General features: G+C 41.3%; 1 protein-coding gene across 1 annotated transcript in view; it reads right to left on the bottom strand.

Annotated features, from left to right (window-relative positions):
* ANKFN1 (ankyrin repeat and fibronectin type III domain containing 1) overlaps nucleotides 1-25,320 on the bottom strand; it is a 451,629-nt gene that overhangs the window by 374,038 nt on the left and 52,271 nt on the right. Inside the window, exon 3 of the mRNA XM_041724056.1 lies at nucleotides 5,705-5,979. Coding sequence (XP_041579990.1) covers nucleotides 5,705-5,979 — 275 coding nt within the window. The remainder of the gene's footprint in view (nucleotides 1-5,704; nucleotides 5,980-25,320) is intronic.

Consider the following 25,320-nt stretch of genomic DNA (forward strand, 5'->3'; position numbering starts at 1 on the left):
AATGTGCCATTAATTACCGCACAACAAAACACTGAGAATCGCTTATCTGAACCATTTTAGCTGTCTAGCTGGGATTCAAAGAAAGAGGACATTAATTCTATATATCCACCTCATTGAAAAATTCCCAACCTAGAATCATTATGGCTCATCCAGATTCCAAAGGGGACTTTAGAAAAAAAAAAAGTGTGACAGAGGAACACATTCATTAAATCCATATTTATTTAGTAGCTACTCACCACCAGGTAGTTGGCTAGGTATTAGCAATATATGTATGAATGAGAGGAATGAGTCTGAGCTTCATAGAACTCACTGTCTCCATGTGTAGCTGGAAAAAGACATTTGATTGAACAATACAAGTACAATAGGATAAGCATTATCTTATTGTATAAATGGTATAAACTGCTTAGGAATCTTGGGAAGGGAATGTTTCTGGAGATGAGGTAGGGGGTCATACTAGATATTCTCCGTATGCCCCTCTAGATCCACCGTCCATTTTCTCCTACCTGTTCTGTGCTCTTGGAGGTGACCTCTATGTATCTACCTTCTGGCTTCCAGACGGGGTTCAGTCAATGGGAGGACATGAGAGGGTGGAGGAGAGAACTACCTCCCATTTATAACGCATGCTGTCAGGGACTGTACTGCTCTAAGAAAGGCTACAGCTTCTGTCAAGAGGTCACTTTTATGAGTCTTGCCATGTTCCAGTAACTTCCTCCTTCTTGCTTCCAGTGGTTACTAGCCTTGGTCTGCTTTCCCATCTGGGTTTCCCTTAACTAACTTTGCCTGCACCATTGTAAAGAGTCCCATCACGCAACTCCCTGCAGCCGCTCATTGGGGTGTGCCACCTATTTCCCCTGATCAGTGCTGGGGTCAAGAGACGCTTCCCAGAGAGGGTGACCTTTAAACTATGTTCTGAAGAGGGAGTAAGGTTTTGCAGATGCAAAGGTGGGGTGGAGTGTCCTAGGCTGAAGTGAGAACATTATTGAGGCAGGGAGGCCTGGGAGGGCACAGCACATTTGGGGGTACATAAGCAATACTTACCTTTTTAGAGAAAGGTCTAGAGGGAGTAGGGAAAGGAAACTGGAAAGCTGAAAGGCCTTAGGCTTTTGGACTTTATCCTGTTACATGATGAGAACTTTGGAAAATACTAACAATATTCCGATATCTTGAACCTCCAGATATCCAGGTCTTTCCACAAAACCTGTATTTCAGAAATGATGGCTGGTATAGATCTCTGCTCTGAATTTATGCTTTATTGGTTTTGTGCTCTGCCCTGTATTGGTTCATAAAATTCACCCTTTTAAAAACACCAAATCACTTTAAGACTTTTCCTTCTCAGTCCCAATTTATGGGGCCTTCTACTTAGTATTAGGGAAAAAGGGAATATTCCTCTTGAGAAATGTCATAGTTTCATTCAATTACAGAAAACTTTGCTTAACGGGACAATCTTTCACTCCGTTCTTATAGAAAGGAGTGATTGATCAGGGCTAAGATTCTTGGTTCAATCTTAGGAAGGGTTCGGAAGAGGGAGGCCAGAGTAACATCTGGTAAACGCTAGCAGAGGCCTTGTGTGTGTGACGAGGGGAGGGTAAGAAGATGGAAGCAGCAAGGAAGAGAGAAAAGTTCAGAGCAGCAAGGCCTAACAGGGGAGTGGTTTAATGGGATGTTGAAAATGGGAAGTTGTTTAATGGATATAGATGATCAGTTTTCCAAGGTAAAAAGAATTCCAGAACTAGTGTTTTTCTGACATTCTCAAGTGCAGAGAGATTTGTTTTTTCCCTCAGTATCTCCTCTACCCTCACCTTCCCCTGATCCCCACACACAGGGCTCCATCTACCCTCCAGCATAACCTCCTTGTCTCTCAATTTTAACATCTGCAAAATGGGAATAATAAGAGGGAACATTGCATAGTACTGCTGTGAGTATCGAGGGCAGTAATGTAGATGGAGCATTTAACACATGTCCTGTCACACAGCAAACCTTAGCGACGTGGAAGCTGCTACTGCTGGGGGAAAGACTGGAGACATGGCAGCGAATAAAGCAGACACCATATTTGCCTCTCAGAGTATGAACTTGCAGGGAGCTAGCCCTTAATTTGGTAATACAAATAAAGACTGAAGAGTGTCCTATTGGAAGTACAGAATGTTATCATACGGGAAGTGCTTACTAATGTCTTTCTGAAATACTTGTGCTATGATTTAAAAGCCTGTTGTCCTCTCCTTGATAGACGAAAGCTCTCCTCTCACTGGCAGATCATGAGCACACCATTTCTCTTGGTTTGTCCATCATCTGAAGCAGCAAGACCTCTGTTCCTTCTTAGACTCCTGCCCCATCACTGCCACTTGAATTCAGACACACCAGTGGCCCGCCAGTTGTGTGAAGCAGTAATTCTTCGATGAAGCCCTTGCAGACTGAGTCAATAGCACTTTTCAAAAACTCACATTTATCAAACCTGCTTGTGTATGGTAAGAAAATCTTGTTCCCAAGACACAAGTCATTTCCTATCTGTGTAGGTTAGAGCAGGAAAATGCATACCGAGTTTCTGTGTGGCTCCCACTGGGCATTCTTGGCCTTTGCACAAATAATTACAGAATGAACAAGAGATTAGCACTGAAGCAATTTATGGTGAGCCACACAGGAGGTGAGAAGGGCACAGATTAATCTCCAAATTGACAAGGTATAGGGGAAGAGGAAATAAAAGAAATAATAAATTGTTGATAAAACTATCTTTACAGGAGGTAGGAACCGAAAAAGAAGCATTCTACAGTTCTTATTTGGTAAGAATTGGCATTCAGCCACCTGCATCGTTAAAGCACCTGTATTTGGGAGGACACATGGCAGTGAGCCTCTACAATAGGTTCCTTTTGTCCCTGATACGCTTAACTGGTCCTCACTTTCTGCAGGATCCCACTCCCATCTACTGTCAGGCCTTAGGCTCAAATCCTGCCCAGGGAGTGAGTCCCCCTCTATGCTGGCTCTGTCAGGGTCAGGGAGGAAGACAAAGGGCCAAGGGGCCTACAGGGCCTGAGCTCCAGGGCTTGGAGATCATTCTAAACTGGCTTCCCCTCCTGTGATCCCTGTTGATCTTTCTCAGGTGGTCTGGTACAGGATGGAGAGCTTCTGTCCCTTCCTTCTTTACTCCTTACACAGATGGAAAGAGGAGGCTGCTGCACTTGGATTCTTCATGGGAATTCTTGACAAAGTGAGGGAACCTGAGGAGCTACAGGCTTGTCCTGGGAAGGATGATACTGCCTGGCTTAATTGGACTCAAAACCAGCTTTAAAAAAGTGGCCAGTCCTTTTTATGGTTCCTAATTTAGAGAAAGAGAGAGAAAAAACAGGAATCTAATGTTCATAAGTCTCTAGCTAAATCTACATTTATCCAGACTATATTACTGATGGTTTTGGACCGCAAAAATATGTCACAGAGAACAGTTTGGTAACAGGCATGAAAAGCTACAAAAATGTTCATATTTTTTACCTCACTAATATCAATGCTGAGAATTCATCCCCACCCCAATGTTCTTATAAAGAAAGAGAAATAAAACTGCTTTATGCACAGAAATATTCACAGTGGCATAACAATCATGGGAAAGCTAGAAGCAATTTAAATAGCCAACAACTGCTAAACAGATTATGGCATAGCCACTTAAGGGATTAATCCACTTAATCCAGCCATAATTAACCATCTACATGAAAATTGGCTGGAAGATGGGAAAGCGCTTATGGAATAATACTGGGAAAAGAAACAGAGCAAATAAATATATCTAGACTGTAGTTACAATTGTGTCAAAAAGACTTGGACAAAGGCTAGGACAGAGCACAGAGAAGAAATGGAAATACTAAAAGGGCAATATTAGGAGAAAAATCTTAAAAAAAAAAAACAGTTTGTAATGTGTCCACAATGCATCCCTACCAGTAATAGCAAAATAAATCATAACAAAGCATAGGCAACAGATTACTGATCTTGCCTCATTTCTTTGACTTTCCCTGGGTTGCTTAAATTAGATCCTTCCAACCCATGTGGTAAGGCTCCCCACATGCAATGGATGGAGCCCAGACAGCATGATGTTGCAAATATTGAACCCTTTCCACTGAGATAGCCACTCATTCCCAACTTTGAGCAGCCTCATCTCTTGACCCTGGAGTGCTGTGGTATGAGAAAAGGTTGGAAAGCACTCCCTTAGTGAGAGGATTCCCTGTGAATCCAATCCTCTGCTTCATGTGTCATGTACCCCCATAACAACTTGGGAGCAGGGACCTTGGCCCTCCAGCATAATAGCATTCAGTTCTGCACCCAAGCATCGGCTGGCTGCTCTCCCACCAGCCAAGTCCCAGGGTGAAGTGTCTCTGACTCTTCCAACTTCATTATGCACAGCTGTTCAAAGGCTGCTCTTAGGGAAGTATCCTTCCTTGGCCCCCTCCTCCTCCCTGTTTTTCTTTTCTCCTGGAGAAGATAAACTTGTGGTTCATTTACTGCACAGGTTCATACACATAAACATTCAGTCCAACATACTCAGCCACATCAAAGCTTCTAAAGAGAGAAGGAAGGAATAAAGGGCGGAAAAACAAACAACAACAACAAAAAAAGCAACCATGTCTCCAGAAACACAGAATCCAAGGAAGTTGATGACCAGGTGTACTTTTGCTCAGCTCATTATTTAGCATCAGTAACAGTAACCCAAAGATGTTAACCAGCTCCCTATGCTAAGCCAACCTGCTGCTAGCTGTACTAGTGGTTTAAACAAAAACACTCTCTCCTGCCCTTTTGCAGCTTCAATCTACCCAATGTACACAGTAAATTCCAGAGCTTGATTAAAAACAATAACAACATAAAAAAAAAAACTTTCCCCAAGTTCAAGAAGGCATCAATGCTATCAATCCTGAGAGACCTACTTATTTCATCCTGGGCTGAGCAGATGCATGAAATACAGCCCAGGCTTTTCCATGCCCGGGATGTGCCCACTGCGCTCTTTGAATGGTGAGAACAGAGAGATTAAAGTGTGTGGATTTGAGGCTGTTCACTATAGACAACTTGAGCTGAGAACCAGAGATATAAAAGTCACCCTTAGCCCTTTGTGGCTAGCAGGATTGTAAACACCCCTGCAGGGAAGCAGCTCTGTGGCAAAGAATCTCCGTGAGAGCTACACATCTGCAAAAGAAAACTTGGGAAAGAAACCCTCTGAAAGAGTCCTTCCACTCAGGAAAGCTCTCTCGGGCTCGGGTGTCTTTCTGCCACCCAGCCCACACTCAAGGATGAAGGGGAAGAAGAAGAAGAAAAAGAAGAAGAAGGAGAAGAAGAAGAAGAAGGAGAAGGAGAAGAAGAAGGAGAAGGAGAAGGAGGAGAAGGAGAAGGAGAAGGAAAAGAAGGAGAAGAAGAGGAGGAGGGAGGAGGAGGAGGAGGAGGAGGTGGAGGAGGAGGAGGAGGAGGAGGAGAAAAAGAAAAAGAAAACAAAAAGAAAATATTCTCCACCTGCTGCTTATACATATTACAATCAGCGGAGAAAATGCAAGTGCGTGTGGGCATACTCTTGCACCTCCTGTGAAAGAGGGCAGATCCCAAACGCACTAGTTAATCGTGTAAACCATCCTTCCCATCTCAAAGCCACACAGAAAGCTCCAACCCACACACGCACGCCCACCTCCAGCCAAGCCCCCTCCCCAGCATTCCTTTCCCAGCTCTAGAGAAATCCTAAGATGTTACTCACATGTGGCAGCTTCAGCCTCCCTCTACCTCTCCCCAGCCTGTGCACGGGCTCCAGTCGTGGCGGCGGCTGCTGCTGCTGCTGCTGCTGCTGCTGCTGCTGCTGCTTTTTCTGTTGCAAGTGAAACAAACCTTCATCGACAGAGATGGTTTTCCTCTGGGCTGCTTTGTCTGAGATTCCCCAGATGAACACCGACTCGTTTATGTCATTATCTGAGTTCGATAGCTCCCCTAACACAGGCAAGGCTTTGGGGCTGTCATCTTCCACCGGCTGGGCTTCTGGTGAGAGAAACAACAGACCTGAAACTGACAACTGATCACATCAAAACACTCCAGGGGATGGCAACCCAAGACTACAGAAGTAACACATTAGCTTGCAATGATACCATGCACAGGCGTAGATCATCTGTCTTCTCCTGGCACTGTGAGCCTAACCAAGTTGAAGAGGCATTACGGCTTCCAGAATGACTCCAGGTGAAGCCATATGGGCATTACAGAGCATAGTGTCACAGAAGGATTCTGCTACCCTCAGACACATCCAACGTCAATAAGGGAGGTCATACCATTTGGTAGTCAAGAGTTCAAGGCTTTTAGACAGATCAAGGTTTACATACACTGAAGTAGACTTAGGTTCAAATGTGAGCTTCATCATTTAGTAGTTGTGTTAATTTGGGCAAAATCCTTATTTCCTCTGAGTCTCTCTTGTCATCTGCACATTAGAGATAATAAATCTTACCCTATAGAAGAGCTGCAGGAGGTAAGCGCAATGGTGTATATAAACTATTGCGTTCAATGCATGTCTCATAGTAGGCACCCCATAAGACAAAGACCCCTCACCTTGTAGTAGTATTTGCTTACTATGGGGACTCTTCATCTCTTAATGAAGAACCTCGTGGTTTTATAATATAAAACATTGGGATCATTTCAGCGGTCTATGTAATTAATTGTTTCCTCAGAGGAAACAAATAATAATACTTTACATATTTGGATAAGCCCGAATTTTTAGCTCTTAAGCATGTAAAAAATGCCAGGATGGCCATTTCTCAGATATGGGAAACAGAGCCACTGGTTTATCGAAGTTGAGCAATTGCAACTCCTATTGCTTTCTCTTGAAAAGAGACTTGTGAGAACAGAATGTAAATCTACGGTCACTGAAGACTTTCATTCAGGAGGGCTGGATTTTTCATGACTGACAGATTTTGACAAGGGGATCCTCAGTAGGGAAGTTCGTACTCATTTCACAAAGTAAAAGAGTCCAAGTGATGAAAAAAAATTCAAAATGTTAATGCTGGGTAGACCTCTGAGTCACTCTACCTAACTTCACTTTCCCCCACTGAACTGATGTTCAGGAGCTGGTCATTACTGCCGCATCCCCCATTTCCCACCCTCCCCAAAACAGAGGAGGAAGGCTTGAGCAAATGCTAGTTGTGGTTTGGGGGGTTTCTACCATGTGGATGTAGTTGCAGTGGAACCAACACAAACTAGACCCAGGGTTGGCAAATGGCTTACCCCATCTACCACATCCCATCTTAGCCCACAAAGGATGTTAGACGGAAAATATGCTTCTGGGTCGCAGCCATATGCCATGCTCTCCAGGTGAATCAGGGTGAATGAACAATTGTTAAAGACCTGGACCAGAGAAGTTGCTGATAAAGGAAAGACTGAGGAGGAAAAGAAACAACCAAATCATCAACCAAATCCCAAATAGGTTCCTTGTAAGAGTTCAGAAAGCCTCAGTAAGATCCCACAAAAATGGAAGGAACATTCTCTGAGGAATGTATGACCAGTACGTGGCACAGTGTCTACTATCCTGTAAATGTTCACTGAATGTTAGTAATTTATAATTAGAGAAACCACAAAATAATAACCCATAGAGAGGGAGATGAAGGAATTTCTCATAAGTAACGTGAGCTCATAAATTACACAAGGCTTGACACTAACATTTACCATGTTATCTCATTCAGTTCTCACAGAAACTTCAAAGAGACATATAAATCCCCAATTAATAAGGAAATTGAGGCACAGGTACTTAAACAATAAGGAAGTGTTCACAAAATCCCACCACCATATTTGCCCAACTACCAGCATCTGTGACTACAGACTCTGCTTCCCTCCCGTTACTGTGGATGAACTGTCCATTTCCTCAAAAGTCACCTCTTGCCTACTCAAGGACATCACTGCAGCCATGTGTTCTTGGTTTTCCTCCACCATCAATTTTTCCTTAGATACCATGATGTTCTCAACACCTGTATGCTATTTGTTATCTTATGTGTAAAAGATACCTTTAGTTGATCCCATGTCCCCCTCCAGCAACTCCCCACTTACATGGCCCCCTATATATAAAAATCCTCTCAAGAATGGTCAAAACTCCTTGTCTAAACCCTCCCTTCTCTCTTGAACTCACTCCCATCTGGCTTTTACTGCTTCAACTCTATCTGCCCTTGTAATGCTAAACCACCACTCTAAATTGCTCTTGTCACAGTCATTGCCATCCTGCCTGCCAACAACACCAGACACAAGTAAGTAATCTCCTCCTTGAAACTTTCTTCAGTTGGCTTGCAGGGCCCCACACTGCCCAGCTTTTCGTTTTACCTCACTGGCGGTCCCTCCTCAGTCATCCCTATTGGTAGCAACTCTTTTCTAGTTACTGGAAAGGTAGTGTTAGGAGGGAGTTAGAAGCCCAGATTCTGAAGCCAGATTCTGAAGCCAGACAGCCCAGGTTGAAATTCTGGCTGCATAACTCAGCAGGTGTATGACCTCGGGTATGTTACTTAACCTCTTTCTCCCAGTTTCCAAATCTATAAAAGAAGAGTAATAATAGTAACCACCTTATGAGGTTGTCATGAAAATTAAATGAGTTTATATATCAAAACACTCAGAACAGGGTCTAGGATGCAGTAAGTATTAAAGGAGCATTAACTCTTTTTAGTACATAGTTTTTAAAATCAAGTGCCTAAGGGCTCTTCTCTGGGTGATCTTATTATTTCCCAGTGCTCTGAATAACATCTGGAGGCATATTTAAATCTACAGGCTAGACCTCTCCTCTACAAGGTGCAGTGGCCTAATTAGTATCTTCTTTTACATGTTTAATAAGCATCTCAAACTTGATATATCCCAAACCAAACACCTGACTTTCTCAACTACCCTGTTCCTCCCATTGTTCTCTTCATCCCAGTTGACAGCTCCATCTTTCCAATGCTCAGGTCAAAAACCTGAAGTTATTCTTGGCTTTTCTTTCTCTCATGCCCAACATGCAGTCTGTCAGCAAATTCTGATGGCACTACCTTTAAATATATCCTTCAAATATATCCATTGCCCACTTCTCACTCTCTCTATGGCTACTCACCTGATCGAGGACACCATAATCTCTTTCATGGATCATTACAATAGCATCTTTACCATTCTGCATGCTTCTACCCCTTCCCTCCCATAGTCTGTTGTCACCACAGTATCACCTTTTAAAACCTGGAGCCAGATCATACAACTCTCCATAAGCCTCCCTTCTCACTTAGGAAAAAAGGTCATGTCTCTATTGGCCTACAAAGTCTGTCCCTCTGCTTCCCCTTTTCTTATACCTCTTTGAACTCATCTCTTATTATTCTCCCCATTACTCCCAATGCCCCAGACATGCTGCAATTTAAGCACACCATGAGACCCACCCCAGGGCATTTGAACTTGCCATTTTCTGTGCCTAGAAAACTACACTCCCACATACTTGATTCTTTACTCCTTCAACCCTCTTGCCAGTGTCACTATCTTGATGACACCTTCTCTGATCATTCTATTTAAAACTGTTCTCCTCTCAGCACTCCCTTTCCCCCACCTGTGCTGTTCTCCATAATACTAATCACTAAATAACATACTATGCATTTCCTATTTTTGTGCATTTTGTCTCCCAAAGTCTCCCCCATGAGAATGTAAGCTTTGTGAGAATTAGACTTTTTAAAAAACTTTTTGTCACTGCTGTTCAATGCTCATTATATATTTCTTGAATTGATGGATGGAAACAAGGGGATTGAATCTCTTATCAAAGGGGGATCCCTGGGTGACTCAGCAGTTTAGCACCTGCCTTTGGCCCAGGGCATGATCCTGGAGTCCCAGGATCGAGTCCCACGTCGGGCTCCCTGCATGGAGCCTGCTTCTCCCTCTGCCTGTATCTCTCTCTCTCTCTCTCTCTCTCTCTCTCTCTGTGTGTGTGTGTCTCTCATGAATAAATAAATAAAATCTTGAAAAAATCTCTTATCAAAAGTTGCAGAATGAATACATGATAAAATTAAGCAGATACGTCTGCTTCTATAGCCCATATTATTTCCAATGCACAGTCAGTGTCTCTATCAACGTGTCATGCAAACCATTCTAGATGTACTGCATACATAAACAATGTTTTAATTTCTAGTTACTGATGGGGCTTATGCTACATTTCGGTGGCTTCAGGCTGCATGCCTGTCATTGCTTGCTAACATTTCTATCAACAAAATACTTTGTGAGCTACGAGTGTATTTTACCAAAGGGAAGAACAGCCACTTTATTCCTTTGAATAGATTTATTGAAATCAACGTTCTGGCTGAAATGAGAATTTTTCTTATGGCAGATGTCCTTGACTATCCATTCAGAGATAAGAAACAATCTCTAACACCTTTTCAATTTCTTTCATGCACCAAATTATTGAAGAAAAAAATAAACAATGCCCTAGAATAACTGAATTCTTGAAACATGTTTCAGTAGTGGTGGTTGAGCACTATAAGGGACTAGATGCTCTGTGAGTTGTTTTTGACAATATGTAGGAAAATAAATTCATTTTTCTTTTGTAACTTTTCATGTGTTACTTTGACGATCCCTTAATGTAGATGAATCTATCCAGCAGGAAAAAATGCTGTCCACATGGGGCAGAATACAAAGAGACTCTCCATTGTGGGAGAACACCAGTGAAGTGGCAAAGATCTCTGGCTTAAGAGTCAGAAATTTAGGTTCCATTCCCAGTTCTATCCCTGAAATGTGGGTGACCTTTGGGAAAGCTCTTTAGTCCACTTGGCCTCCAAGTTTTTATCTATATACAGAAGGGTATGGACTAGCTTATCCCTGTTACCCCCTATGATGCTTAAATTTGTTAAACCATGGGTTTAACAATAGAAACCATGGGTTCTATTTCCAGTTGTGAGGGTAGCCATATTCCATACTACAACCAAGTGACTAATAACTAGTTTAAGAGAGCCGACTCTGGTTATAAGCAGACCAAACCTACCTGGTCTATGTCAAAATGCATTATTTTATTCATTTAAAAAGTACCTACCATAAATTTACCACTCTGTTACATGTTTAGTATACAAAGAGGAGTAAAAGACAGTCTTTGTAATAAAGGGGTTCATAGCCTAATATAGAATCTAACAAAGCACACAGACAATATGGTGCTGTGATGGTGAGGGAAAAAGAGGAGGGCCACTGGATTAAGTCTGGGATTTTGGATGGCTTTTTTGGAGGAAGTGATCCTTAAGTAGAATCTTGAAGAGTAAGAAGACGTTGTCTAGAAGGAGAAAGGTAGAAAGGGATGAAATGGATGATCCAGATGAAGAAACATCAGCCCTAAAGGTGAGAAAGCTTCCATAATTGGAGTGTGTTTAACTAATTGAAATTTTGGGGTAGAAATTCGACTTCATATCTTATTTCTCCTGCTATCCTCTGAAAATTTAAAAGGCCTTATACTTGTTCATCACAAGCACAGGAAAAGAGATTTAGGTCTCAGATTCTGTTCAACAGCACTGTATACATAAAAAGGAAAAGGAACTGACCAAAGTAAGATTTGGAAGTTATCTTTACATCTCTTTGCTAACGTTGCGCTTATGTCCTGTTATCTCCCACCCTCTGACCCTCACTAAGCTGAATAATTTTGCAGGGCCATTGTGCATCTATGCTATCAAGTCACCATTACAGAATGTGTAGTCAGTGCAGCAAGATGGCACCTAGGTGTATACCAAGACATTGAACCCTGAACCCAGGTATGTATCATTGAGATAAGGCTTGCAAAGGCAGCTTTTGCAACCACTAGGGAATCTTGTTGAAGTTTCAGGATCCATGTTGAGAGTTTAAGAGGCTTGGTAAGGCTTACTCATGGCTCTTTAAGATCTTGCAGAAGCTTATGATGGGCAAGGCAAAACTCCATGACCACTGATCTGAGCACATTCTTCATAAGGAACAGGGGAGACTTAAAGCCACACTCACTAAACTGTCCGCAGGCCATATCTCCTAATATTCTTCCCAGAGAAAACATTCTTTCAATTGATTCCTGATAATTATGACTTCCATAAGATGCATATGTCAAATTGTTCATTTGCATCACACTTTTAACCCAGTGCTCTACTACAACTTCAGACACTTAATACTTCTCTGTGGTATCAGTAAAAGCATGCATAAAAGAATGTTTTTATCCCCATGATTAAACAGGGGTCATTTTCTCTCTGTCTCTCCAAGAAAACAAAGCAGAAGCCACTTGCTGATGCCTTTTGGGCAGGAGGGGCTATTGGCTCTCAGATTTCAGGGCTGCTGTGTGGTGCCTCCGGTTTCATCAGGATGTCACGTTCTTGGTAACAGCATCTGCTGTGCTTCTAATGAACACCCAGTGACAAATACAGAGCCTCTGCTTCTCCCCAGGCCCTGCAGAGAATGGAGGGGCCGCAGCTGGGAGAGATAGAACAAGCCCATATTTCATAACAATTACTCTGGATTATCAGGAAAGGTGGCAAGAAAAACTATTAGCAAGTTGGTGGAAAGAAGATTTATGGCTTGGCAGCTCAAAGGTGTGACAGATTTTACTTCTGATGAAAAATCACTTCTTTGGAGGTGAGAAAAGGGCAGGCACCCTGCTCAGCAGATGGGAATCCATCAAGTTAGCTTCACTTTTGAGCAACTCTTAGTGTCATCTAAAAATGTCCCTTCAACTCTCTAGGGCAAATAATTTATTTCTCCCAGGGAACATCGCAGGAGTCACAAAGCTTAACTACCACACTGTTGACATCCCATAGTCAATTCTCAGTCTTCATCTGACCTACCGCCTTGGACATTGCTGAACTACTTCTTCCTTCTTGAATGATTTCCTTCAGTTTTAGGACTTCATTCTGTTTTGTTCTAATTCCCCACAAGCCACTCTCCATTTCCTTTGTTAATTCTTATTTCTGCCCAATCTTTTACACTAGGGTTCTCCGGTTCTCTCTTCTCTGTCTACAGCCACTCTCTTACATGCTCATCCAAACCTGGGCTGTCACACCATCTGAACCCTGTGAAATATCCTCCTGACTTTAACATAGACCTCTTCCCTGAACTCCAGACTAATTTGTCAGATTGTCTACTCACTCTCTATATAGATGTTTGATGCGTTTCTCCAGGTTAACATGGCTTAAACTGAATGGCTAACCTAACCTGGCTCCCAGTGCCAAGCCCACTGCCTCTTGAGTCATCCTCATCTTAGATTGACAGATTCTGAATCTTGCAGTTATCTTGATCTTCTTGTTTCTTTCACATCTCACATCTAACCCATCGTTTAAAACATGATTGGCTCTACCTTCAAAATATAAATGGTACCTTACCATAATCCCCTTACTCTTACCTCTTGTACTGTTGCCCCTGGTGTGAGTCTTGCTAGGATGTGAACAAGCCTCCTTACTGGGGATTTCTGTTTCTACCCTAGCCCCTATACAGCTACGGGGAAGGGCTTAAAAGGTGATTCTGATTCTTCAGACAAAGTCAGAGCAAGCCTTATAAAATTTAAGTTCCAATTCCCAAATCACTCAGAATAAAAGCCTCAGTCCCTAGCTTGACTTTGAGGACATGCCAGCTCTCATCCCTATGACCTGTCTGCCCATCAGTCTTCTACTTTACTTCACCCAGCCATACTGACCTTTCTCTTTCTTAGAAACTCAAAGGAAGGCTCCACCTCAGGGCTTAGGCACTTGCTCTCTCACTGGCTTATCTTCATGTTTATATTCATGACTAATTCCCTCACTTTCTTCAGATTTATCCTCTAATATTCCCCACTCAAAGGAATCTTCCTTGGTCACCCTATATAAAATAGCTTCCCTTCTCCTACAGCAGAAGACCCCCAACTTCTGCTTTTCTTCCTAGTTTAGAAAGAACTGAGTATTCATTGGGAAAAGGGGAAGGGAAAGAAAAATAAAAAAAAAAAATACAAGAGGGGGAGGGGTACTCATTAATATTTCAAAATATCATCCAATCACAACAGCAACCAGGAAATGAGGAGGGAGAGGAGCCAATTTCATGATGAGTTTTGGGTACACTGAGAGCCAGGGGCTGGTAGGGCTCCAAAGTGGAAATGTCCAATGGTCAGTTATTTCACAAGGTAGAAATCCTCAGATTACTGTGGCAGAACTGGACAGGTGGCAAGTCAAGACTGAAAGGGCATGAAGGGAGGCATTTTGATCACAGTGCTAAGGATGGTGTGAACCTGGAAGGCAGCCCCTTAAGGCTAATATTACATCATCATGATCCTCTGGGTACGTATAGCACTTTAGAGTTCGCAATTTGCTTTTGTACATAGGACCTCATGTGACTTTCACCACCCTATGAATTTATCCAGGCAAGCACCCACGGCCTTAACACAGAGGAGGAACTACCCTTTATGTGAGCCCACCAGGAGAGGACAGGGCAGGTGACAGCTATCAGGGGAGTAGAATTCAAATGCTCCTATCAGTGTTCTCACACACTTTATTTTTCATCCATTATTTTAGGATGGTTCTTAACTTGGGGTTCTTAACAATGGGCTTAGAGAATCTAGCTGTAGGAAATATTGGGTGTTTCTACATACATACATTATATTTTTTCTCTTGACCAAATTTTCCATTGCTTTTATAAGATTCTCACAGTCTGTGACTGCAGAATGATTAAGATCACAGCACCAGGGCACTGTTTCATAAGGTGTTCTACCTAGGTCACCAACATCAACAACAAAACCAGTAATACTTGTTAAAAAAAAATAACAGTGCTTCCTGGCCCTTACTCCAAGTTTTTCAATTGGGACTCTCTGGGTATAGGAATATGCATTATTAGCAGGTATCCCAGGGAATTCTTAGTCACCCTAATAATTGCCAATCAACCTCCATCTTTGGGGCACCTGGGTGACTCAGTGGTTGAGCATCTGCTTTTGGCTCAGGTTCTGGGATTGAGTCCCGCATCAGGCTTCCTGCAGGGAGCCTGCTTCTCCCTCTGCCTATGTCTCTGCCTCTCTCTGTGTGTCTCTCATGAATAAATAAATAAGATCTTAAAAAATAAACCCTCCATCTTTGTCATATACAGGTGACATAAAGTGAACCTCGAAGTACATTTTAAAAATTATTTATTTATTTATTTGAGGGAGACCAAGAGAGAAAGCAAGGAGGGGAGATGGCAAGTGTGGAGAGGCAGGAGAAGGAGAGAGAGAATCTTAAGCAGGTTCCATCTCCAGCTTGACATGGAGCTTGATCTCATTATGACTTGAGCCAAAATTAAGAGTCAGATACTCAACCAACTGAGCCACCCAGATGCCCTTCCAAGTACATTTTTAAACATAGGCCCCTAAGTCTGTGAGTTATAGAACTCTAGCCACTGTCAGCAGGGAGATTATCCAGCCACAAAGCTGCTTTCCCACAACAAGGATTGTATCAGCTCTAAGGTAGCCCCGCAGAGCATGCAGGACCCAGCAGGTCTTCCCTGGGCTCCTACTCATTGGAACAAATGAGCACAGGGAAATCCAGGAAGGCTATGTACAGCCCTTGACCTACTAGGTGTCTTCATCATCTGCTAGGTTATTTCATGAGCCCAAGTACCCATTCTTGTACAGCCCCAGCCACCTGCTGAACTGGGGGGGGGGGGGCAAGTGCTGGTTATCAGTGTTGGGTAGAAGAAGACTCTTCTTGGGCTATTCTGGAGGCTGTCTTGCTTAACTGATACCCTGGAACAAGGGTCAGCAAACTATACCTATAAAGAGCCAGATAGCAAACATTTTAAGCTTTGTGGGCCATCTGATCTTCTCTGCCATTGTAGCTCAAAGGCAGCCATCAACAATATGTATGTGAATAAGCATGGCCATGTCCTAATGAAGACTGATGCAAAAATAAATAGTGGGTTGGATTGGGCAAGCCAGCCCTACTTTGCCAACTCCCACCCTGGAACCTACATAAATGCCCAATTTTCTTGACTTTTTCATAGTAGGGACACATAGAGGGAAGCAGTGATGTGAATAAAAGCAAATAAAAATGTCAAGGAAAGAAGCATAAACACCAACATTCTACTTACCCAATGTATGACTTTGGAAAGCATTACACTCTTCTTGTAGCTCCTGATTTAGTTTTCTAATTATGTTTTGCTCAAGATGGAATTAATATGGACTTACACTCTCTGAGTAGATCCCACCTGGGGCTCAGGAGGAGGCTGAGGGTGAATGCAGAGAACAAAGTGAGCAAAGCTGGCCTTGTGTTAAAATTAGCCACAGGTAATTGAGAAAAGACTGTCTATAACCTGCCAGTGGGAATGAGAGATGCCCCTGTGAGTGGCTGTGTGTTTATTAAATTTGAAAATGGTATCTCTTGCCCTCATTTACCTGGCTCCCAAAGGCCTATGCTCAAGCAGGTGTAAGTCATGAAGGCAGGGAGGCCTCTGCTAAACTAGGGAGGATGCCTGTTTTCTTGACTTACACATTCTACAGGAGGGGAACATGTGGTGGTGGAGAGGATTGACAGTTACTAATCGTCTATTATGTGTTAGGCATATTGTGAGCTTTACAGATAATAACAGCTGCCATTTTTCAGCACTTCCTCTTTACTGTTTTATATGAGTTACATTCTTTAAACTTCCCAGGGTCCCACAAATTAAGTACTTTGATTATGTCTTTTTTACAGAGACTTAGGTTAAGTAACTTTCTCAAAGTCACAGAATCATTTAATACATGCAATAAGACTCAACAGTGTACACTTTTAAGCATTTCGTTAGATTGCTCCCCACACTGTTTCAAAGGCAACCTCTTCTTAAGGAGATATCATCACCTGCACTTTATAGATGAGAACAGCTGAGAACATAAGTGACTTCCCCACAGCTACACCCAGAGTCAAAGGCAGCTCCAGACCAAGTCTGTCTGACTCCAAAGTCCATATTCCCTTCACCACCGACTGCTACCTGGGAGCCCAGGTGGGGTCATCCACCCACCTAAATCTCCACGTACTCTCCTGCCAGGTTGAGATACCCAAGTCTGCCCTGTCTCACTCATAGAACTGATAGTAATCTCCAAAAATAATCCTACTCTTTCAAAATGATGTACATTAAAAATAATAAAGCACTTTGACTAGAGATATAAGCTTTGGAGTTTGATAAATCTGAATTCAGGTTCTGAATCTGCCACTTACCAGCTGAGTGTCCTTGAGCAAGTTCCTGAGTTTCTCTGGTTTTAATTGTTTTTATCTGTACAGTTGGTAGAAAAATAATACCTATCCTACAAGATTGTTGTGAGGATAAATTAGACACTGTTATAGCTTGACACCCAAAGACCAAAACTGTGTCATCTTTTTTTAATTTAATAATGGTTAAATAAATTAAAGAATCCAGAGGTATTAGAATAAGGAATCAAGGACTCTGGGAGTATAACTGCAATAGAGAAAGAGACTGAATAGAGGCCATGTCACAACCTTGCCTCCTAACTGGATGGCTCCTTCCTTCTTGTTCCAGATGCATCCACAGCTATGGTAATTTGAATATGCTGGTAGACTCCATCACACTCTATGCAAATAACTCCCCTGGGCTCTACTGAATGATCCCCTTGCATTATTTTGGAAAAGTATAAAGACTAGGTATACAGTATTTGCAGCAAGCTTTGCAGTGAATGGGAAAGCCCAGACTTAGTTTCCCAGTACCAGGGGGGAAGAAGGCAATAGACCCAAGTCCCTTGCCTCCTAGTCAGCAGGCAGCCTACCCAAATATGAAAAGATCTGGGGTTCTTGTTAACTTATGCAGTCTTTGTTGAAGGTGAAGTAATCAGTCTGAAGACAGAGACCCTAACCTGCACAGTGTGTTCCAAAGACTTCTTGCATTGAAACTTATAACACATTTCACCCCTATAGAAATAAGATGGTGGTCTGCTTCCCAGACCAGCTCTTATATGACCAAACTGAGAAATGGTGGCCCTGGAGGAGTAAGCATATCATTAAGGAGGGCCATATCACTAGGACTAACAGTAGAGTCTCAGCCTTTGTTTCTGTAGGAAAATGCATTTCATATCACATAGCAGAACAGTGACATGAAGGTGCAAGAAAGAACTGAGTCACCAACTGCAGCAAGATCAGCTACTCTGGGCTATGCTTTAGGGAGACAGGGAAATTAGAGAGTTGGGGAACCTGAGATAATACTTAAGAAAGCACTAAATAGATATGAGGTACTTTTATTATTGCTGCTCTAATGATGATGACGATGGAGATTGCTGGTGATAAGAACTATGACACTGACCTTCCACTGCAAACATTGAACCTACCCTGTGTGCTTTGAGAACAGAGGAGGAGAATAGTAATGTGGCATATCCTTCTCCCTTTTGAAGACTTGGGAAGACTTTCCCATATACAAACTCTTTGGTAGCACTGCTGTTGGAAGATGAGCACTTTTCTCAAATACAGACCACAATTATAATGGCCACTTTCACTGAATACTAATATGTGCCAGGCATTGTGATTTATCCTTATTGTTTTGAGCACTTAGAACTCTGGAAATTAAATATGGCCCACTCCCATTTTACTGATGAGGAAATTTAGACTGTATTAAGTTTACTAACTGGCCCAAAGTCACATAAATTATGTGACTGAGTTGGTATTAGAGCACAAGACATTTGACTCCAATACAAACCTTTTTCTACTATATCATAACTCTCTTTCACTAGCCTTTCTCAATTATGTTTTCTTTTTCTATGGGTCAATTGGAAGAGCCATTTGTCCTGTGCTGAATTTAGAGACTGCTGAGTTGTGCTGAAACCTGGTTCTCTTTGACCGATTTCAAGTGTCATCATATGGCCCCTCACACATTCTATTCTGTCAAAGAACTTGAGGAAAGGATTGCAACATGAGTGTGTTTTATGATAGTCCCTGGTGAAATTAGTGGCCTTGGATAGTGTTACAGGATAATCCTTTAGGTCATTGTTCTATACCCACTTCCTTTACCAGCTGTCAAGGTAGTTCATATCAAATTCTTCTTAATGGGAGGATCCATTTCTACCTCCACTTTTCCCCCACACCCATGCATATTTTCATATTGCTTTCGAATGATCCCTTATCAATTAGACCTTTTGGTTCCCCTTATAATGAAGTAGAAATAGATCCACACATGGAAAGTGAAAGAGATGTAGTTTATAATGCATAGATTATGTCACAGCTGCCTCTGACTGCAATGTGCTCCCTCTGGTTTTGAAAATTCACAGAAAAAAAAAATCAATCGATCAATAAATCAATAAAGTGGACACCTCATTTCCTCCTATCCCAGAACCCTGCAGTGGCTAAAATTATTTTCCTAAATGCAAAAGACAGTAGAAGTGACTCTCTTACTATAAAAGTATTTGTATAACCAATTCTAGTTTATGCACCTGTTATTCTAGCAGTGCACCTACTTATCCCATTTTTCTATAGAGAAAACATGTTCTGTTCAGAGTCTGGTTCTGGTCTGCCTAGGGGCACATGACATCAACTTCTCCCAGTAGGAATACCATTTTAGCCTCAGTTTGATGTAGTTCTCTGTTTCTCGTGCTCTTCTGTTCTTAGGCAACATGTCTTGTATTGAAATATTTTTGTTGTTTGTTTTGTTTTGGTGTGGTGCCTTTGAAACAGTATTTTTACTTTTAAAAACCAGTAAAATTAGCTCTCAAATTCACCAGGAGTGGTTTACCAATTTGCACTAATTTTGAAAGCTTCCTTAACAAGGCAGAATGGAGGGTACTGATTTTGCTGCTGCTCCCAACTTCCGGGTTGTTACAGGAATGTTCTGAAAGGTGAAGTGGTTTGCTATGGAGAGTTGAGTTAATAATTTTCCTCAGTTCCATGGTCATTGGCAAACTTAAAGACTCTCATTCTTGTTTGATTTTCAAATTTAGCCATCCATCCATCCATCTATCTACCAATCCACTCACCCACTGCATTTCAGTCTAATCCTACTGCACTGTCTAATCCCACAATCCTAATGTGTTGAGTATGAATCTTTAAAATTTTATGTATTCTTGTAAAACATCGTGTCCTTATTGTGTGAGTGTTTTACATTTACTTAAATGGCACTGTGCTAATGGCCTCATTCTGTTTTTATATTCTCTAGCTGCAACTGGTAAACAACCTGGTTTGTTGCTTCTTCCTGCTAAATGGTATCCAGATGAATATCCTCCCCACTGGTTTACTGGTTCCTCAGTGATGGGCACCTACGCTCTTTCCAATCTAAACCCCTCCCAGTAATGTGGTGATGAATAATTCAAAAATTTTAACATTTTTTGAGTGTAGAATCTCATGAACAGTCATTGTTCCTGCCTCAAAACCAACTTTTTTGGGGGAAGGACCCAGCACTTTCCTTTAATAAATTCAAGAACTAGGTTCAAGTCTACAAGGGCTCAAGAAAAAAACTGAATATTTAATAAGGATTCTATGCAAAGACAAAGGTAAGGATGAGCCACTAATTTCTTGTTTGTTGCTCTCTCAAGGCCCCCTCACAACAGCTCTATCTTAGTCTCTTTCCTCTTCTATAGCTCTAATATTTACATGCTTTTTCACATGTAAAGTGATTTAGGCTGTGGACTCCCCAATAAACCTCTTCACATTCCTCCCCCTGCTCTGCAAACAGAAGATCCTCTTAGGGAATGTCTCATTTCTAGAGTACATGTGTGTTGGGGGATGGAATTACACATGGGATCACAGTTATGACTCTTACACGTTTTATGCTTTAGCTTATTTCTTGCAATAAGAGAAATACACTAAAATTTTAAGATGCAATGAGCACACAATTAAAAAGCATCAGCATGCTGAGCACTTGTAATTATTATTTATGTTACTTTTGTCATGCTTTGCGTAAATTAGCATAGATTCCTCTCTAATCAACCCAAAGAGGAAAATAATATTAATTTCATCTTTTATGTGTGTGTTTATAAATATTTATTATGTGCCTAGCACCTCTATGTTCTGATGATTTGCATGCAGTGTTTTATTTAATCCTTAGATGAGCCCTTTGAAATTTTTGAAAATCCTGTTTTGTAAATGAAGAGCCTTAGTTCCAGACTGGTGACATACTTGCCCAATCATGGAGGCATTGTGCCAGAAATAAGTTGGCCTTCAGATGTGCCTGGGTCTCCTTTGCTGCATACTGGTTACAAAGTTTAAAGGGGAATAATCCATTCAGAGTGAAGGAAAGCATCCCACCCCACTCCCTTTGACACTTGGTAGAATTCAGAATCAAGTGGGTACAAATTTTGAGAGCCAAAGGGCACCTTTACCTTATACCAGTGGGATGTTATTGGCAACTTGGGCAAGAAAATTCTTCCTCGGGGGAAAAAAAAAGAAAGAAAAGACAGAAAATTCTTCCCTGGGCAATACAGTTTTTAGCATCACTTGACATTTAACATTCCCAGAAACTGCCCACAAAATACTAGTAAGGCTCTTAATTTACTGTGACATCTCAATGTATCCTCACAGTTCTATACTCCACCTCTCCCGTATTTCTCACAAGAAAGCTCAGGCTCAGAAGCTGGAATCACTGGTTCATACAGGATTTCAAGTCTGGTTGCTCTTTAGACTCATTCTCTGGTGTTTGTTTGTTTGTTTGTTTTTTCAAATACAAGTCCCAGACACTGGCATCTTTTAAGGGCTTCCAGGTGGTTGAAATGACTTGGGCTTTCGTACCATCCTTTCTGGGTTCAAATCCCCAGCTCTTCCATTTACTAGCTGTGCAACTGTGGACAAGTTGCATCATATCTGGCTGGCTCAGCTTTAAAATAGTAACAGTATTTATTTCATAAGAATGTTGTCAGGATTATATGAATTGATATATGGAAAAGTGGTCAGCAAATAGTAATAGGAAATGTCAGCTGGTATTATTACTGTTACTTTTATCATAATCTGATCCTGAGGCTCCTTATCTTTTTACTGATGCTCTATCCCCTAAGATTTCACATGTTATGGCCAGCACAACCCATGGATATACAAATTGAGCCCAAATTCCACATGGAGAATAGGAGGAAGGAGCAGATATGAAAAGGTCTCCATTAGGTGCAGAAGATGGAATGGGAAGCCTTCAGGTACTGAACTTCTCTGGCTATTACCAACCTTCCCCAGTGGGACAGAGGGTTTGGTGAGCTGCCCTATGAGGAATGAGGAAGAAGGGTCATTGACACCCATCTGGATGGAGTTGCTTTGTGAAGGACACAGCCTGGAAGCATGAAAGAAAGAGGAACCTGGAAGTCACACTAGCCTTCGAATTTTGGTTCTTTGCAGCTTCCTAGATGTCGGATCCTAGGTTACCTAAATTCTTTGAATCTCAGTTTCTTTGGTGGAAAATAAAACAGCCTGCAATGCAGTATTATTGCGAGGATAAAATAAGGGAGTGTGTGTAATGCCCTTGGCATAGAGAAACTGCTCATCAACATTAGTTCCTTTTCTTTGAATGCTTCTCGAAAGCTGTTCCCACCTGCTCCTCACTCTTTTCCTAGCCACCCTGGGGGCTTGGAAACAGAATAGAGTTAAAACATGCCACGTTGGACTAAGAAATGCATAAGGATTGAAGTGGCCTAGGAGAACTGTTTAAGAGATAATGAGACTCTCCCAGATACCAAGAGGGAAAAAAGCGAGGAGAAAAAAAATGCGTAACTCATAAAAGCAATTTTGCTTCATTTACTTGTTAAACTCAATTATTCATTCCACTGCCAGTTTTTAACTAGGCCCACACTGTGCAATATTGAAGAGAATAGAAAAGAAGAATTTTTGACTTCAACTCTGGAGCCTGAGCAAAAGTCTTGGAAGAGGCCATCATTCTGGACATAGACCTTGGAACTCAGAGTGTCCCAATGCCCAGGGCTTTGTGGGTGGGTACAAAGGTTATGTTAAGAACAGCTGAAAACTGGGTCCAATTAGGCAAAAGGCATAAAAGCAAATAATAACAGCATGAATCTTTGATGTTTAGTTTCCAAAAATCCCTTTTTCTTCTAATACCCTATTTGATCCTGAAATAGTTCTAAGGACACAGAGATTATCATCTTCACATTATAGAAGAGATACTGACACTCCAAGAAGTTAAACTTATTTGCCCTGGTCATCAAAGACTACTGAGTAACTTCAGATTTAACATTCAAATGTAAGGTATCTGACTTTAAACCCTAACTTCTAATATTCCCACTTATGCCAAGCTTTATAAAGCTGCATGGATAACGTGCAGATATTAATACCACTCCTAAATACTTTCCTATTTCTCCTCTGAAAACATGGGAAAATTGTACTTTCCTGGCTCTTGAAGTCATGGCCATGTGACTTGCTTTAGCAAATAAAATGTGAGCAAAATGTTACGCATCATATCCAGGCACAGCATTTAATTGCCAGTGAGAGATTCTAGACCAGGAGTCAGCAAACTATGGTCTACAGACCAAATCCAACTCACTACTTGTTTTTGTGAATTAAATTTTATTGTGCATAGCCATACTCATTTGTTTATGTATTATCTATGGCTGTTTTCATGCTACATCAGGAAGAGTTGCATAGTTGTGACAGATATTTCATGGTCTGAAAAGGCAAGAATATTTACTTTCTGGCCCTTTGAGAAAAGGTTTACCAACCTCTGTTCTAGACGGTTCTTCCTTGCCAGGTCAACTGAAGAGTCTGAGCATCCCAACGTAAGGTGGTGGAGACTCCTTTAAACTAGATTGCTTAACTGCTGCATGAAGAATAGTAGCTCTAGAGAGTTGTCCAAGCCCATTATAGACTTTTCACATAAGTTAAAAAGAAGCCTCTGTTATGTTAAGCAAATGAAATTTCAGACTTTTACATTTTTTTTAGCTTGGTGTAATCTGATTTAATTTGCCTGATACACAAGTTAATGAATGTGGGGGATAAAGGAAAAATACACTGATTAAAGTCTGCTAGAGTCAGGATGCATTGAAAAAGTTGGATATTGGATGATAGAAATGGATATGGTAGGGGCAGATGGGTATTCCTGCTTTTGGGACTGGTATATCCTGCGATTTTGATTTAGAAACTTCTAGGCCAGAGATTGTGGGTAAGTCTGCATTGTTGATAACTCTGCCTACCAGCTGTAAAGTCAAAGAAGTTTCCAGGTGAAACTCTTTGGTTAGAATTAGTCATGTTTCCCTAAAAAGTTTTACAAGTCAAATTTCTGCTTTTTGAGTGTTGATACATTCAAGATAGAATGGGCTCCCAGTTATGAGCTATTATATAAGGTAATCACCCTGCAGGAATGTTCTGCTTCTCAAGATCAACTATTTAACTACTTACAATGGCTGATGCTCAATACTGAGTGACAGGTTAACCCAGATTGAGGTTAATGTGTCTTTGTTGGAAGTCTGGACCCTCTGACCAGATTTAGTTGATATTTACATATAATTCTTAGTTCCAAGGCAGCAAAATAGATAAGGGCTGCATTTGTGGTTTTAGAATTCTTGCAAGTGAATAAAAAGGCTCACTCAACAAAGAAATGAGCATCTCTTTGCTGACTTCTAAGTTCAGCAAATCTCCAACTCAAAGGAATTTCTGCCAAGATATCAGAAGTGGATTTCTATACAGTCTGAAGTAAATTCATTAGTTTTCCAGGGACAGAGAGCACCTACATGGAGGAATGATTTTTAATAATAACGTGTCCTGTCCTATTGCATATAACACACTGAGACCTAAAATTCAGCCAAGGGCAAGGTGATTTAGACTTAAGATCCTGAAGGAAGCCTGACTAATGAAAGACTCCAGATGTGTTCAATGACAGTAGGAATGGGTACCATTTTCCTGGGTTACTCAGTAGGTAAAACAAAATATATGTGACACAACTAGATAGTGGCCCTCCTGGGGGCATTCAATTTACTAGATTCAAAATATTCACCTTCTTTAACATATACTCTCAGTCACTGTCCTGTCTCTGATGTTGGTCTTAGAATGTTCTGGTCTCAGAAAGTGCAGAATAGTTAAGAGGAGGGAGAAGATGTGACTATATTCTATGTGTAAAGTTTAGATGGGGATATATAAACAGCAGGAGGAATAAAATTGGCTCTGAATGGATTCTGAAGAGGAGTCGTTCTTAATCAGTAGAAAAGGTGGTGACAGGGACTCTGAACAATATACTTCAGAAACCCTACAGCCAACACCCTTTCCCTACCTCCACTGGTTTGTAAAGAGAAGTGCTCCTTATTACCTATCATGCTAGAAATGAGAAAGAAAATGGCTCACTAAATAATTCTTTATAAAATGCTACAATCTTATCCTAGTCTTAACAATGGAGAACAGCAAAGAATCAAGTAAATATCTTGTGTCTTCAAAAACTTTTCTTTACAGAAAAAAAACATTAATAAACATTTCAGAAGAGATGGAGGAATAGGATTAAGGATACTATCAGGGAATAAGACTAGAGACACAAATTCTTGTCAAGAGA

Source organism: Vulpes lagopus, chromosome 12 (genome assembly GCF_018345385.1).
Source record: "Vulpes lagopus strain Blue_001 chromosome 12, ASM1834538v1, whole genome shotgun sequence".
In the NCBI taxonomy this organism is placed as follows: domain Eukaryota; kingdom Metazoa; phylum Chordata; class Mammalia; order Carnivora; family Canidae; genus Vulpes; species Vulpes lagopus.